Source organism: Tachypleus tridentatus, chromosome 12 (genome assembly GCF_004210375.1).
Source record: "Tachypleus tridentatus isolate NWPU-2018 chromosome 12, ASM421037v1, whole genome shotgun sequence".
Lineage (NCBI taxonomy): Eukaryota > Metazoa > Arthropoda > Merostomata > Xiphosura > Limulidae > Tachypleus > Tachypleus tridentatus.
The window spans coordinates 44,879,835-44,897,670 of record NC_134836.1 but is presented as its reverse complement, the minus strand read 5'-3'; the positions used below and the strand labels follow the sequence as shown (position 1 = coordinate 44,897,670).

Here is a 17,836-nt window from a genome sequence, read left to right as displayed (position 1 = left end):
GTAGAGAATGATACATAAAATATGATTAACACCAGATCTTGCAGTGCTCCATATTTTGAGGTAATGGATCGATTCTCCTAAAATTTATAAATAAAGGTTAATAGTATTTCACTCATTCAAACTAAAATACCGGTACTAGTGGTATAGTAGTCTTTGCCTCTGTTTCCGTGATATATTGCATAAATACAGTTTTGTTTTGTTTTGCATTGGGTATCAGGTAAGCTATGACGACTGTTCCTAGCTATAACACATCGAGACATGACGTTATTTTATAGTTTAAACTTTTTCTGTTATTATCGATGCGAAGGATCTGATTTTATTGATGATCATCACGTACTCACCCAACGTACTGGATGCTTGGGTTCCACTACAAGCAGTAGATCTTCTCATAAATAACCCAAACTCAAAGTACAGTATTGATTCCCAAGTCTGATTCATTATGACAAAGAATGAATAAATGAATAAAACAATACAGGTAGCAATATTATGAATATTAAAAAAGACATTATAATTATTTAAGGAATAAATTAGAAAATACATAAAATAACCATGATAAAATAGTTGGGGTGGTCTTTGGAAATCAATAAACGTCATTACTGTTCCTAAGATGCCCCAGATCAGAGTAGAAGGTATAGCTGAGTCAAATGAGATATTTTTCAATTAAATCATAAAAATAATAATAAATGTTCAATAAATATATTTTTGATCATGACACCTGTCGTTGTGTTGTTCATCATTAGAAAACATTTCGGACACTTGAATCTGTAAAAACAACACTTATCGACTTAATACTTATACAAATTAACTCTAAACTGACGTATCTTACAACCAGTTGTAAGATATCTTTAGGTAACTTAAGTCAGTTTTACTTGATCTAGTGTGCACAAGTAGTGTGGTTTTATTCGATTTCAAAACAAATCTTTGTTTGAATTTGTAAATGTGCTAAATTATAACTTTTTCATTGTAGTTAAGCACAGAGTTGCACAATGGGCCATCTGTACTTTACTCACCACGGATATCAACACCGATTTCTAGCATTGTTAAATAGCTCGAAATACGAATAATAATAAAGATATGTAACAGGCAGATAACAGAATATTGAAGAAACCGTTTTGAAGAGAACAATCATTAAATATGTTGTTCTACATGACAACCTAAAATAATATTAAGAATCTAACGCAGTGTGTATTTACCACAACATGTTAAAGACTTACAAATTAAATTTTCGAATGTCTTCAAATTGTAATGGTCTTATTCTCATTTTGTTTGTTCTCAATAAACATTTGCTTCGAATTCCTAAATGTTTTATCGGAGGTGTTTCATCATCTAGCCGAAACGTAGAGCAGAAAACCTTGTATTGTGGTTGATGACAAGGATAGAATGTCGTTCACAGAAGAACTGAGGCAAGGTGGACCACTTTTAACCTCGAGATCAGAAACGTTAAGCTGCCCACAATCCTCGCTAAGTTAGCTGAAAATGTTTGGTAAATCACGCACGTCATCTGGAAAAACTAGAACTGTCATTGAAAGTTCAGAAGAAATGTCATATCGGAAGCTTAAGAAGTATGTGATAGATCATATTAATAAAACCAGTCTCAAGGATACGCTTACTTTTTATAGTGATGGATAATTCACAATACTTATATTAAATATATTTTGTTTTTTTTAAATAAGAGAATCCGCACAAGGTGAAATACGTAGCATGATAATTGGCTGTAAGGACATGTGTGTGTGTTTGTTTTCTTGTAGCAAAGCTACGTCGGGTTATCTGCTGAGTCCACCGGAAAGGACATGTAAACCTGTACAAGTCTTGACAGGTCAAACATATAAAAGGTAACAGATCGGAATATCTACCACAGCTTCATCAGCTTTCAGTGACTAATTTGTTAGAGCAGCTTGTCAGCCACGCCAGACTAGATTCAGTCATGAAGGTTCTTGTAAGTATCTGAACTTTTCGTGAATCATATAATATTATTTTTAGATTATTTCTTACGTATACAGCAGTTACAAAAATATAGGTCAGAAATCGATTTTTTACAAAATTGTAACTGAAGGATTTGTAGGCATAATAGAGCTATAAAAGTTTAATATCTAAATAAGAGAAATCTAAATTATCTAAGTCAACAGAAAAATTAATATCTCTTTAAATATATAAATTGCACTGTTTTAACCATTGTCTTTACATTTCAGCTTGTTCTATTTTCTCTGACTGCCATTGCCCGTGCTGGTCTGTTAGGTCGAGCAGGTCTTGGTCTCATCGGTGGTCTTGCGGGTCCTATTGGTGCACCTGCTGGTATCATTGGTGCACCTGCTATTGCTGCTGCTGCCGCCCCAGCGGCTGTTACTGGAAGCTCCGGCGTCACTATCAGCACTGACAATCAGCGAGCTCTTGGGAACGGTGGCTTCTTGGCTGGTATCAACGGCGCCGCCATCGGTTTAGGCGGTTTGGGTCTGGCTGCTCCCGCAGCTGCTTTTGCCGCTCCTGCACCTGCCATTGCTGCTGCTGCCGCCCCAGCGGCTGTTACTGGTAGCTCCGCCATCATCATCAGCACTGACAATCAGCGAGCTCTTGCCAACGGTGGTTTGTTGGGCGGTCTCTACGGCGCCCCCATCGGCTTAGGTGGTTTCGGTCTCGCTGCTCCAGCTGCTGCCATTGCAGCTCCTGCAGCTGCTGTTGCTGCTCCTGCTGCTGTAATCGCTGGTCCTCTAGGAGCTGGTGGTGCTTTAGGATTGAATCATCTTGCAGCTAAAGCCCTCCTTCATTAACGAAAGGTTGGTACAATAATTTCAACAAGTAATTCCAAATGTTTATTATTCTGCACGACATAATTAGTAAGAATTTACAAAAATATATCATAAGCTCGAAACAAATAAAGGATTTAGCAGTGTAGCCAGAATTTGTATCCATACTTTAAAAAAGAACTATTTAATACATATTGTGAAACACCTCGGTATAAATAGTCATACACTGTTCGGACATTTATATGTCCATACGTAGTATAAATTTGTATTTAGTTTTGTTTATGGATATGTAACTGAGATAAGTTTTATATTTTTTTTCCTGCAGGTCCTCAAAAATAAATGTAACCTGTTTTGCACAACCAGAACTGCTAAGTATTTCAACAAAATTAATATATTTAAATTACAAATAAGTAGGACTGTTAAGAACAGAGTGAAGCGCGTGACTTTTATTGATGAACTTGGTATCTGTTGTGTAAATATAGTTCTGTACAATAAAAATAAAAGGTAATTTGAAAAACGAAATATTTCAAAGCGTGATATTCGTTCAGTCTTTTGTGCATTTATTCAAAGGCTTTCAAAAAACCTTACACAATAGGTTACCTGTGCTATATCCATCACGGGTTTTGAAACCTGGTTTTTGTCTCCCGTTGCGACAGCGGTAAGTCTTCGGATATCCAACGCTAAAATCAAAGGTTCAATTTCTCTCGGTGGACATGGACACAGCAGATACCCGGTGTGGCTTTGTTCTAAGAAAAAAACACACGTAAACTAAGTGTCTAACATTGTAAGTTTACAGACATAATGCTATGCCACTGGGGAGCTCGTATTGTTTTTACCTGAAATGTTAACAAAACTGCACGTGTCTAAACCGAAGACTGACATTTTGTTTACATCTTCCTTGTGAATCATTTTATTATAAATAATGTTTCATAATAATATTTTACTTCAACTTTTGACAAGTAATTATTGGTTATGTAGTATTTTTACACATTGTAGAGATGTTTGTATTTAATAAACAAACTAAAGGTTGACTATTAATCTTTTAACCCCGTCGCACCAATCATGGTCGCCCTTTCATCCGTGTGGGCATTATAATTTTCCGTCAATCCAACTATTCGTTAGTGAAAGAGTAGCCCACGAGTTGGCGGTGGGTGGTGATGATTAGTTGTCTTCCTTCTAGTCTTACACTACTAAATTAGGGACGGCTAGCGTAGATAGCCCTCGTGTAGCTTTGCGCGAAATTCAAAAGCAAACAAACAATCAATAAATCATTTAAACGTTACGTATAGTTGTTAACTGTCAAAATTTATTCATTCCACTTCTCTGAAAATAATTTATACAGAGTTAGCGTAACAACAAGAAGAAAAAATGCATTTCTATAGTCATAATTAAAGATCAATTTCAGTATGAACATATTCCCGCAACCACGTGTTTATTGGATTTGGTTTTGATTTTTACACTTGCGCACAAAGTTGCGCAATGAGCTAGTTGTGTTGTGCTTACCAGGGGTATCGATACCTGATTTTTAACGTTATAATCCTCCAGACTTATCCGTCAGCCCTCGGGGAGGAGCACATGTTTGTTATGATGACAGATATAACAAACACGTTTCAGTTGATCCCCGAACGGGTCAGTAGTAAGTTAGATGTATCAAACCAAACTGGATTTTTACCAACAATTGACACACTACAGATATACACTAAACTTCTAACTCTGAATCTCATAAAAAGTTATTTTTAAAATTTTTCACTAAATAGCCCTTCATTACTATAGTCGGTTGCAACGTACAAGTTGTAATTAAGTTCACATCTGTGTAAAAATGTCCTTCGATTAGTGTTATTCCGAAACACAAGGGAAGAAAAACAGAGAAAAGACAACAAAGAATAAATAGACAAAATTGAATGAAAACCTTTCCAATTTATCTTCTGCGACGTTCGGAAGAGAAGCTCTTCATCAGACACTGAACGTCATGTTACTGAATTGTCTGATGAAGAGCGTCTGCTCATAACGTCGCACAAAATAATCTGGAAAAGTTTTCATTTTAAACGTGTTTATTTATTCTGTATGGAACTGTATTTATCAATCACTTTTTTATTTTGGATTAAAGTTTTTCATTTTAGAGCAAATACCCACAACAGACTATCTACGCTGTACCAATCGTAGAGATCGAACGTCAAGTATTAATATTATGAGACCCTATCCTTACCATTCAGCCATGATGAAGAAGGACTCTTAAATATGTATTTCATGGCAATTCAAATTACGTCTGAATATTTCATTATCCTGGAGCAGTCGATTACATATTTTCTGAGAGAAGAATGAAAGTAAACATGAGAGCAAGAAATAGTAACATGTTTTAAAACTGTTCCTCCGTAGACTAGAGGCAAGGCAGCTAGTCATCACCACCCTCTTTTAGCTCTTTACTTACTCTTTTACCAACGAATAATGGAATTTACCATCACATTATAATGTTCCAACAACTGAAAGTGTCAGCATGTTTGGTGAGGCTTCGAACCTCAGATTACAAGTCGAGTACCACCAGGCCATGTCAGACCTGTTTGGAATGTAAATCATATAAAATTTCACCTATTAATATACAGATTTATGTAGAGGACAGTTTTATGCTAAAAGTGCTATGATCTTTAGTCCTTACGAGCTTCTGTGTAAGTTATAAGTTAGAAAGGCAACATAGCTAGGACGTTGTGGGTCAATGTAAAGAAAATTAGTTTCTCTTCTCTGAATCTGTAAGGTGCACTGAGTGTTTTAGCTCTTTTTGCAAATAAAGAAACGGTCTTTTGATCCAGATTAAAAAAACACATTATTTTCTGACGTTTCTGTTTTACATGTTTTTCAAAGGTTGAAGCTGATCTTTAGTCTCGGTTACAACTGCATTAAATTTAACACAATCTAACATAGCAAACAGGAATTAGAGATACCTTAGAACTTTCACAGGGTAAGTTTTATCAATTGATCTCCTGAGAGAAGGAAGGAACCAAAGAGCGGAAGTAGCACATGAAAAAAAAAATTTAAACAACAAGTCAAAATCGAAGCAGACAAAGAAGTGGAAACAGATGAAGGTGAGAGAGTTTTATTTAAGGGAAAAATATTTCTCTATAGGACAGCAGTGAGTCTCCGGATTTACAACACTAAAATCAGGGGCTCGATTCCCTTCGATGGACATAGCAGATAGCTCGATGTGGCTTTACTATAAGAAACACAAAAAGGAGAAACAAACATATATTTAGTATAGAGGTGTAGCAGCCAAGAAAATAAAACCTCTCATGAAAATATTAAGTTTAAGTACTTAGAATACACATAAAGTGTGTGTGGTTATTTTAAAATAATTACCACAGATTCGGATTTGCTAAAAAAACAAAAAACTTTAGAATACGTTTTACAAACAACCATGGAGAGAATTTCTTTTCAATTTTTCAAAAGAAAATTCTTTCAAAAAATACATTATTCATAATGCAGTTAGTAGTAGGTTGGTTTTAGAAACGAGCACAAATTATTAATTTATCGTTTTAGTAAGACAAAATTTAATACATATTATCATATGTGTTTCTTCAGCCAAGATGATACCTATTTATTCGGCCTCTGTTACACAGAAGTAATTTTACCGTTTTTATATTAAAGACAATGACTCCTGTAATAGTTAGTTTACTTGATGTATGTTTTTACTTACGTACCCAAGTGCAGTTCATGTCAGCCTGAATTAACTTGTTAAAAAAGTAATAATCTGTATTAGTGTCGTGAAACATAATCATTGATTAACTCAAGCAGATGAAGATTATTTGTTTAAGACGTTCTTGTGACATTGTGCTTCTAAGGTAGTTTTTGTTCTCCTGAGAACACTGAAAGGCCCTTCTGTAATACGGTTTAATGCAAACGTACAAAAAATTAACTTCAGTAGCACAACCTAAAAGCTAGGTGGGTGCCAATGCTTCTAATAAATATGATGATACTGTTTAATGGTAGCACTGTGTCCTCAGGAAGATTTGTAGACAACACTTGCAATTCTATTTTCAATGCCAATGGATCAGAGTCATATACGAATTTTTTTGTTAAAAAAGTTGATCTCTTCATAAAATGATGTTCCACTGACTGTCTTGATTACAAGTTCCTCCAAATTTTCGTATCTTGTTAGTCAGGTTGTTCAATTGTTTGACGATAGTGGTTCGAAATTTTAGTTTTACTAATTCATCATTACGTTTCCTGTATGGCAATAAAGTTTTGTGTATTCACAGCTCATTCTGCCTATATACATGATCCAAGAACTGGTGAAATCATTTCTAAGGTTCGAAGTGTTCTTATTATAGCCATGGTCATGGCAGCTATTTGTTATCTCTCAGCAGCTGAGACTGAAGGTTTTGCAGAGAACGTCTCAAGTTATCGGAAAAGATGATCATTTGGTGTCATTCTAAATGTGTCTTTCTGCAAATGCTGGCATGCACCTCTGTATCTTGGACATATTCTATCTTATCTCACTTCTAGAAGCAACGGCTAATTAAATTCTAGCAGCCATCATTGTCCATCGATGAAGACAAAATGCTCACAAACCATCTTAGGGTAGATCAGAATTTTCTTTCATCCTCTTGGAGACTCCTTGATAGTTTCTGTGTTTTCTTTATTGTCATTCAAAGCTTCCCTCATCAATTCAATTTGTTTTATTGCATCAAAACTAGCCAGAATGGCAGTAAGAATGTTTGTAAACTGCTCTTGATTTCCTGATGATAACAGAACAGCAGCCCCAGTATGTTTCCTAGAAATGTTTGCTGGTTCGTCGTGACACTGTTCTTTCACACTTTCTAGAGTGTGAAATTCATCCTGATTAACACGTCTTTGATCATTCTTGTAATTGTTGAGGAATCAGTTTGTGGGCGTTCAGCCAAGCTAACGAACTCTTCCTCTGCTTCTAGGTCATTGTCAACATGTCTGAAGCACAAAATAAATTACTCAAGTTTAGCTATATTATTAGTTTCATTTCACGCTAAGAGAAAAAGGGAGAACTATGAAAAGATGAAATTATATTTCCCAATACTTTTAGGGACACGGTTTTTAAGGATTTGTTTTCAGTTTTTGATGAGATGTCAGTTTTTGTTTTCTTGTTGATCCATTTATTTAGACCGGTTTTTACACTCCAAATATGTGAAAGCATGGTTTATTCTCCTTGTATGCTCTTATGCATATGTAACAGCACACTGCCATTTAATTCCTCATAGGTCATATTGCAAACCAAGCTTACTAAAAGGACCTTTCTTCAAAATGTAGTTGCAAGAATGGTGGACTTTCTATAATGGGGGTGCATCCTCAGTTTGTAGACTTGAAGGTTCTATAGGTCTGGTTGAAATAGAAGTAGAGCCCAAATCATATTATAAACTCGTTGTTGTCTATGTTTATCATGTGACGAATCCACAGATCTAGAAATAGCACATTCCTTTCTTTTAGACTCAAGCTGATGTGCATCATTACTGGACTTACAAATGGACTGTTCAGATCTAAAACTAGCACTTCTTTACGCCCAGAGTGAGGTACCATTAAACTGACCGTATATAAGAGTGGAGGTTTCCTTACTCAACAGTGTTGTTGGTTTTCTTGTTAGAAATGTCTCTAAAGTACGCTGTCGCTTTTTCCTGGCCCCCCAGTGGCTCGGCGGTATGTCTGCGGACTTACAACGCTAAAAACCGGGTTTCGATACCCGTGGTGGGCAGAGCACAGATTGCCCATTGTGTAGCTTTGTGCTTAATTCAAAACAACAACAACAGCTTTTTTCTGGATAACACTGTAGTATGAAGCCCCATTTGTTTATTTTTCATGCTATCTTGAAATTGTGGAACAAAGTAACTTGGTTTAAACGGTGATTCATGAGTAACGTCTAATGTTGCAACTAGTGTCCACTACAAGAACAAATGGCCTAGCGCGTTAAGGCGTGCGCTTCGTAATTTGAGGGTCGCGGGTTCGCGCCCGAGTCGCGCCAAAACATGCTTGCCCTCCCAGCCATGGGGGCGTTATAATGTGACGGTCAATCCCACTATTCATTGGTAAAAGAGTAGCCCAAGAGTTGGCGGTAGGTGGTGATGAATAGCTGCCTTCCCTCTAGTCTTACACTGCTAAATTAGGGACAGCTAGCACAGCTAGCCTTCGAGTTGCTTTGTGCGAAATTCCAAAACAAACAAACAAAAACAAGAACAAAATGTATGATGAAGTGTTTTTTTCCCGCCTTAGTGGACATTTTTCCATGTAAAAGTATTAGCATATAATCTTCATCAGGAAGCGTGATTTTCTTTTTAAGTTCCTGTACATATGTAGATAAGATCTGACCATGAAAAAGTGGAGTGTATAGCTAAGGCTTTATCCCTTATTGCCTTGAAAAAAACATGGATGAATTGTCAGATACAATGGGTCAATTTGCACACTATTATCAGTCCTGATTCTAATCAAAATAGGTTTCATTTTGTGTGTGTTTTACAAATGATCAGCACCGTTGAGATGAAGTTTTGCTGCAGTAAGTTCTCGGAAGCGAGATACACCAATACAGCACTGTATGAACAATTTATATACTAACGGAAAAGCAGTTCTTTGAATCATAACGTATGTTATCACATGTAAGCAGTATTGATAAGTTATCCATTTTCATTGTTTAATTAAACTTACCAAGCTTATCTTTTTATTTTATCTTTTAGGAAAGCACTTGAAGTTAGTTTTCCATTTATTTGATCGTTTAGGAAAGAAATTGCTCAAAGCTACTTTTCTCTAGTTCATTAATGCAATATCTTGATTTCAATTTCCACTTCGCATTTAGATTATCTGTTTGAGGAAAATATTATACATCAAAACATTAAAATAGCTTTGTATTCAGTTGATTGTGCATAACCAACTAGAAATCCTCTATTACTCTGACTAAAAACTCATCCAGTGATGCACAGTATGATAAACAGTATCGGAACTATACATTTCTTGCAACATAGCAAAAATGTGAAATCATTTCTCAGTTGTAACTGTAATTTTGAAGTTTTCTATATTGTAGTTTTTTTCCATAAATTGCAACATTTTATGTATTCAATATTTTTTTGGGTTATACTTACACGTGCATATTTTGTAACAACATATATATAAGTTTATTTGTTTTTTTCTAGTCATATTGAGCCAGTGCTTTTTGCAATTTAAACAAATTACCATCCGTATGACTCATAAGTAATGACTTATTTTTTATTGTTTATTTGTTCTTTAAAGCAATTCAAATTGGGCTACGGGTATTTCTAAATAAAAAAGAAAACTATGGCAGGGCTATTCAACAACCAATTATTACAAGGGACCATTCAGAATTTCTGACTGGGATAATGTGTCATTCACTAGCAGTTTTTCAATACTCCATTAATAGACTAATTTCGTGGACAAGTTCAAAAATTCCCCACGAAGAAAAAAATACAAAAAGATTTTGAATTTCGCGCAAAGCTACTCGAGGGCTATCTGCGCTAGTCGTCCCTAATTTAGCAGTGTAAGACTAGAGGGAAGTCATCACCACCCACCGTCAACTCATGTGCTACTCTTTTACCAAATAATATTGGGATTGACTGTCACATTAAAACGCCCCCATGAAAAAGCGAGCATGTTTGGTGCGACGGGGATGCGAACTCGCAACCCTCATATTACGAGTCGCACACATAAATGTTCAAAGATTTTAAAATCTATACTGAGTAACACCAAGATTTGATTTTGTTTTCAATAAATGGGACATATAAATCTTTATTCTTCTCTCGTTAATAAAACAGATAAAAACCATTTTTGTAAACATTAAGTGTCAAATACATGGGCATTTCATGTATTTGTTAAGTAATTTTGAGAGAGGTTGTTAATTTTTAAAGGAAAACCCACGTGGATGGTAGGGGTGGTACTAACTTCTTTCAAATGAGGATCCAAATTACCCACCTCTTAATTAAAAATTCAGAAAGGTTCCAAAAGCCTTTGAGATTGTAAAAAATGAATTTAGGCCTATGGGTTTAGTTAGTTGTCCCACAGTGGCACAACGGTATGTCTGCGGACTCACGCCACTAAACACTAACTTTCGATACCCGTGGTGGGCAGAACACATATAGCCCATTGTGTAGATTTGTGCTTAATTCTCAAGAAACGATTGTTAAATAATTATAACTGTAACTTTTTTTTTAGATACGAGGGCTGTTCAAAAAATACACGGACTGTTTGAATTGCGCGGCTCCAGTTGGTTCCAGGGGAATCCGCTTGGTGTCGCTAGGTTCGCACAGATCAGCTGATTACGACGCCATTTCCCGATTGCAGATATCTTCACTTGTGTATTAGCTACGCGGTTTTAAGTGAAGTGCGATTTTTTCGTTTGGCGGATTTCAGAATGAATGACCTGAAGGAGCAACGACTTGCTGTGAAATTTTGTGTTAAACTTGGAAAATCTGCGACTGAAACTTTTTGCTATGCTTAACACGGCTTACGGTGATGTTGCTATGAAGCGTACGGCATGTTTCAAGTAACATGAACGTTTTAAGGATGGTCGACAGTCCATTGAAGATGATGAGCGTCCTTGACGTCCTTCCACGTCAACTGACGACCCACACATCGACAAAATCAACACCCTGGTGCGAGCAAATCGACGTCTGACTGTCAGGGAGCTTGCTGATGAGTGTGGGATATCAGTTGGATCTTGTTACGAGATTTTGACAGAAAAATTGAAGATGCACCGCGTTGCTGCGAAATTCAGCCCTCAGAACTCGTGAGTTTTTGGCCAAACACTCGATCACTGTTCTTCCCCACCCCCTCATTCACCTGACCTTGCTCCTTACGATTTTTTCTTGTTCCCCAAACTCAAAAGACCCTTGAAAGGAAGAAGATTTGAGACGATTCCCGAGATTAAGGCAAATGCGACGAAGGAGCTGGAGGACATTACAAAAGAAGCGATCCAGGACTGTTTCAACAAGTGGAAACACCGTTGGTATAAGTGTGTGCGTTGGGGAGGAGAGTACTTTGAAGAAGTCCCAGACCTGTAACTTCTAAATAAAGTACATTTTGTTTTATGACGTCAGTCCGCGTATTTTTTGAACAGCCCTCGTATTTTACGCTTACTTTAAGTCATAGCCGTTATATTGATTGTTTTTCACATGCGTTAATTTGAATAACTGGCAGACGATATTTATCTTAACCAGTCGTTTTGTGGACAAACCTGTGACAAACTACATCAGACATTAATTTTACTGCATCCTGCGATTATTATTATCATAATATCATCTATTTCAGTTTTGTGACTTTAAAACAGAGAAAGAGTAATAATAATGTTTAATCATATATTTTACACTTTATTGAGAAATTATTGGAGGCGCGTGACTTGTGATAAACCCAGCTCTTATGTCCCTGAAAAGTATTGCCAAAAGTTAATCTTGGAAATCGAGTAATGCTAATATTCATAATACCATGTTCATACCGAAATATTTCACTTCAAACTTCTCTCTTGACCCGAGAGAACATTGTAAAGAATAACTGATTGGGGTATTAACTCGATAAAAAAAGAAATGTTCTCTGACTGAGCACAATTAAGTAGAGTTATTTAATTAAATTTTAATTATTTTATCCCCATGATAGGTTACGAGAGGTTCTCCAAAGAGTGTTAGAACCATCGTGTTGAAAAATTTGGTTATGTGACATTTTGGAGAAGGGTAAATTGTTGTCGTATTGTATAAAATATGGTTGACGCCAGGATCTTGAAGTGCTCTATATTTTGAGGTAATGGATCGAGTCACCTTAAATTTATAAATATATCTGTTATCATTAATAGTATTTCACTCAGTGAATTTTACCCACCGTTTCTATGGAAAACGTTTTCACGAAATATTGTGTATAAATATTAGCATTGGTAACGAAGAACCCACTTTGAAACGGCTTGGATAAATAACGAAGAAAATTTAGTGTAGTAACAAATATACAATAGGCACAGTTTGAAAAAAAATTGCGTTCGTAGCGTTGTCAATATTGAGCATGAAATTTCTCTGTAAAATTAGATTTTATGTATAAATCAGATTGAAAGTAAAATTTAAAAAAAATATGAAAAAAAATCTATAGGTCTTCAATAAAAGTCTTCAATGGCATACTTGTTTGTAGTGAAATGTTTGCCTATAGGTGTATATTAGTTCCCCAGTTTGATATGACGTGAATCTTCCTAAAAACCTCCAAGAATTTTCACGGTCAGTGACAGCCAGTTTGGCCAGTGATAAATTTCAAATGGTTAGCGATAAACTTATGTTTGATCTGGGTCAAAGTATATAATTGTAAATAAGAGACTGGGACTTGAAATCATAAATTTCAAATTCAACTGTTCTTGCTATTTCAATAACCCTTTCCCCACATTTATCATAAGAACGCTTAATAAGCCTTTTTAAATTGTCTTTCGAACATTGAAAGGTTTTCTTCAACTATAATTGCTAAACAGTTGCAGAGTCTGGGCAATAAATCAATACATTGTTGAAGATGATGACCACAATGCTTTTCCGGAAGTCATTCTTTATCCAAGGGAAAATAACGAAAAATGGAATTTGTAAGTAAATTGTGACTTAAAAGTGAAAGTGAATAATTTAGATGCAGGCCCACATGTGTAGCTGCAAGTGTTTGAATGAATTTTATGACTTAAGACATCGATGACAGACTTCTGGACATTCCTAAATCTTTTATGAGCTTAGACTCTAAAGACGTACAACACGTCCACAGTGTTAGTGGACAACATAAACTCGAATTTACTGAACTATATTAGAAGCAGCACATTTTGAAGAGTAAGACAGTATAAGTGAAGCAGTCATTGTTTGACTTGATAATTTTAATTTGTGTGTTAAGTACAAATAGTCTGACTGCATATATCCGGATGGGCAGTTTCTTAGGGATTTTGTGATGAAACCATGTCTTCTTTTCTTTTAATCTTATGCAATTAACTTTGTTGTGCGCATGAAATGTTGTTGTCGGGAATTTTGTTGTTGTTGTAAATAAACAATATATTGCTATAAATACTGGACTAATCTTAACCAAATCAGTTTTTATGAGGATTGGCGGTGCATGGTGATGACTAGTTGCCTTCCCTGTAGTCTTACACTGTTAAATTAGGGATGGCTAGCACAGATAACCCTCGTAATGCTGTGCGCAAAATAAAAAAAACAAACAAACCAAAGAAATAAAAATAGAACAATCGATTCTCATTCTGGTGGTTTAACTTCTCGCTACTCAGAATACTTATCATAACTGTATAGATAAGATAAACTTGATTAGTAAGACACACATATATATTTAATTACATGGTTATTATTCTAATAGCACAGATTCCTCCTGAATATTCTTAAACGTTTACACAAGATAATATCGAGGTTTCTTCTATGACATGAGGTTACACAAAATATTGTTTCATCACAAATCAGCGATTTCATAATACAATACAAATTCCATATATGATGTAAATCTTACGTGTTTTAAATTTTCAGATATATTCTAATTTAAAACACAATTTTATTAGCTTTTCTAAAAGATGGTATGAAAATATTTCTTATAAAGTAAAAATTAAATACAAAAGAGCTAAATTAAGATCATTAAAGTGAGTTTTTCTACCGCTAGAACCTAAGTAACTTTTATCATACTAAACTTTCTAGTAATTATTACATCAGGTAACTGTGTCTTTGATCTATGACGATGATGCAATATGGAGAAAAGTTTACATAAAGCGGAGTGAGCCAACGACTTGTCTCAGGGTCGTATTACCAATATAGATTACAAAGGTGGAATAATTCAGTGTGTTCAGGGTTAACTTCTATAACGATTAGTTCTATAAACTTTATACAAAAGCAATTCCTTCTATACATATATGTATTCTTGAAAAGTTGTCAAAACTCCGGAAATAAAGAAAAATGATATTACGTGATCTGTGAATGGCCAGCATTTCATACCACAAGAGGCATAAAGTATATAAAGGGTGTCAGTTTGGGTGTTTGATATAAGACCTTCACAAGGCTTGTTTCTAGCTGCTGTCACTGTTTAGTTGGTTGATTTCTTTATACAAAACTCAGTCATGAAGACTTTTGTAAGTAAAATATTAATTTCCTATTTAATTTTATAAAAATATAGAAAAGTAATATAATGGCATTGAATTTTACTTAAAATGTACTAATAGTGGATAGTGATTTACTGACGTTTGAAAATATTTCTTTACTGCACTTGATAAGTATCTCAAGATAATTTACAGCTTTAAACGCTTTTACTAGTTTCAGGTGTTTAAACTTATCTTTGTTGGTGGGAGATTGTTATACATATATGTATATACCATCATATCACTGTAAAGTTGATTGAAGACTCTATTCTCTTCTCAGGTTGTTTTGTGTGCTTTGGTTTGTGTTGCTCGTGCTGGTCTGCTAGGCACAGCTGGTCTTGGTCCTGCGGGCATTATCGGTGCTCCGGCTGGTATCATTGGTGCTGGTGCTGGTCTGCTAGGCACAGCTGGTCTTGGTCCTGCGGGCATTATCGGTGCTCCGGCTGGTATCATTGGTGCTGGTGCTGGTCTGCTAGGTCCTGCTGGTATCATCGGTGGTGGTCTTATCGGTGCTCCAGCCATTGCTGCTGCTCCTGCTGCTGTGACCGGAAGTTCTGCTGTCACCATTAGTGCCGACAACCAACGGGCAATTGGACTCGGAGGATTGTTGGGTGGAGTCTACGGTGCTCCCATCGGTTTAGCTGGGCTGGGTCTAGCCGCTCCAGCTGCTGCAATCGCAGCTCCTGCCGCTATTGCCGCTCCAGCTGCTGCAATTGCAGCTCCTGCCGCTATTGCCGCCCCAGCAGCTTTTGTCGGCCCCGTAGGAATTGCTGCTCCTGCTGCCACTTTAGGTCTTGGCCTCGGAGCTAAGGCTCTACTGCACTAAAATAGGTAAAATATGAAGGATTTACTACCACGTAACTTCTATATGGTTTTAAACCTTAAACTATTGTATTTTAATTACGAGATAATAACTAATATTCGAGTAAACGTAAAAATACTAAAATTAAAATAATTTTAGTCATATAAACTTAGAATTACTAAAGTTAAAACCATTTTATCTTATGTTAGATTTTTAACTTATGAGAGTTTTATCAACAATAATAAAGTCTTTAGTCCTTTTTACCGCAGTATAATGAAAGATGAAACATTTTCTTCGAAACCGTTTATTCGTGATAGAATGTTTTGTAAAATGTTTAAGAACATATTGCTTACAATGGTTTACGCTGCAATGTATCTTCTAGAATTTTATAAAATGATCGTATAATACAAAAATTATTTCAACTTATTTCATTAAAAACAGGTTATAAAGTTTTGCAAAATGACCCTTTCGAAGATTTAAATTGTTAGAATAGATTCTAAAATGTCAACTTAAGTCAGCTAGAGAATGTTGTCAAACATAGATGTTGTTGGTGAAGAGTCTTACTTCGAATTTTTATTAATAGTTTCGGAAACCTAAAGAACCGAGAGAACCCATGTGGTGATCATTTTGTTATTTTGCTTGAAATTCTTACCGTGGTTTGTTTACAATGAATGTGAATGATTTTTTTTATATTTTTCAATGTTAAGAAAAGTGGAAAATGAAGAAGACTAAAGATCCTTTCTGCATGGATTGTGAACAAGAAACACTCAATTGATTCTCTTTTGTTTATTTAGAATGGATATTTAAGATGTGAATAAAAAAGACTAAGTTGTAGTTACGTTTTTGTTTGTATTATATTAAACACAATTTTGAACTAACAGCTAAATGTCATGAACCTTCAACGATGGTCAAATCTGGAATTTTGGTTTTATAATGTCTCGAGATTGTCGTTGTGCCAATAGAAGGAACTTTATTTAAAATATTAGCCGTTAGGAACCAAAATGGATAAAAAAAACTGAGAATCAGACGAAAATGAAACATGCGTGCATTGCTATTAAATTATAAAGTGTTAAGTATTTATGATTAATGTTTTTTATTCTTCTGAGCAGCTAAAACCTAAACAGTATCTTACAGAATAAGAAATCATTCTGGTGATTTTGGTACCGGAATCAAGTCAAAATACAAAAGTGTTTTATAACATAAAAATATGGAAATGAAAAATAATTTTAACTTGTTTTTTCATCTTAGAATTACACTTAAAGTTACTTATGTTCAAACGTAAGCATACTATACATGTAGATTAAAACCAAAAATAATTTATATCTCAATGAAGATGATTCTGTAAAATAATATACGAAGAAGAACATGATATCAGTGTGAGCGCTTTTCACAATGAAACGGTAACTAACAATGTTTGATATCTATTAAATCATTAATTACGTTTCCACTCTGGACATTAAGTCGATAAGTTTTCCAAAGATCCACACAGTTAAGTGTGTGTGTTTTTCGTACAGCAAAGCCACAAAGGGCAATCTGCTCAGCCCACCGAGGGGAATCGAACGCCTGATTTTAGCGTTGTAAATCTGGAGACATACCGCTGTACTAGCGGGGTGCACACAGTTAAGATAAATCTAAATGTTCGTGCATATGTAGTATTGCATATTCAATACTAAACCAAATCGCTTAAAATTCGTAAAAATCGGAACTATACCTGTACACGTGAATACCTATACCGGCATTCTATCTCTCATTCTTTTGAAAAGTGTCACGTAAGTATATAATGAAAAATTATTCTAATTCTTCTGAAATGAAAATAATTTTCTCTGACTCTGACAGCGTATTTTCAATCAGATTGAAGCCGTGGATAAATTTATTTCCGACATAATTAACGGTTTGGCAATAAATTTCTTAGTAATGCGTTTTTTAGAATTTTCGCACAATGTTACACAAGTGTGATCTGTGTATAATTGTCCTAATAAACTAATACAAGAGGGCAAAAATCAATACAATCAACCTAAATATTGGGTTGTTATTGATGATCGAAAATGGAAGTTTACCATCACTCTTATAGTTCACTCATGACCACAAAGTGCGAATAGCGTTTCTCTGGCAATATAACTCTAACTATTTATCCTTCGATACACAGCTTTGTAACTTAAGCCAATGGTCACATCCAAAGCTCATTAGATCGACTAGGACAAAGAAAATGGA

At 35.3% G+C, this 17,836-nt stretch overlaps 2 protein-coding genes across 2 annotated transcripts; both read left to right on the top strand.

Annotated features, from left to right (window-relative positions):
- Window positions 1-1,781: 1,781 nt before the first annotated feature.
- On the top strand, window positions 1,782-3,263 carry LOC143233155 (uncharacterized). Its single transcript, XM_076469104.1, has 3 exons — window positions 1,782-1,936; window positions 2,190-2,771; window positions 3,067-3,263. Exons 1-2 carry the CDS (start codon window positions 1,925-1,927, stop codon window positions 2,763-2,765), a joined length of 588 nt encoding a protein of 195 aa, XP_076325219.1. The 5' UTR covers window positions 1,782-1,924; the 3' UTR covers window positions 2,766-2,771; window positions 3,067-3,263.
- A 10,922-nt stretch (window positions 3,264-14,185) lies between these two features.
- On the top strand, window positions 14,186-15,649 carry LOC143234989 (uncharacterized). The gene is made up of 2 exons (XM_076472683.1): window positions 14,186-14,817; window positions 15,104-15,649. The coding sequence occupies exons 1-2, from the start codon at window positions 14,806-14,808 to the stop codon at window positions 15,647-15,649; spliced, it is 558 nt and encodes a 185-aa protein (XP_076328798.1). The 5' UTR covers window positions 14,186-14,805.
- The last annotated feature ends 2,187 nt before the right edge of the window (window positions 15,650-17,836 follow it).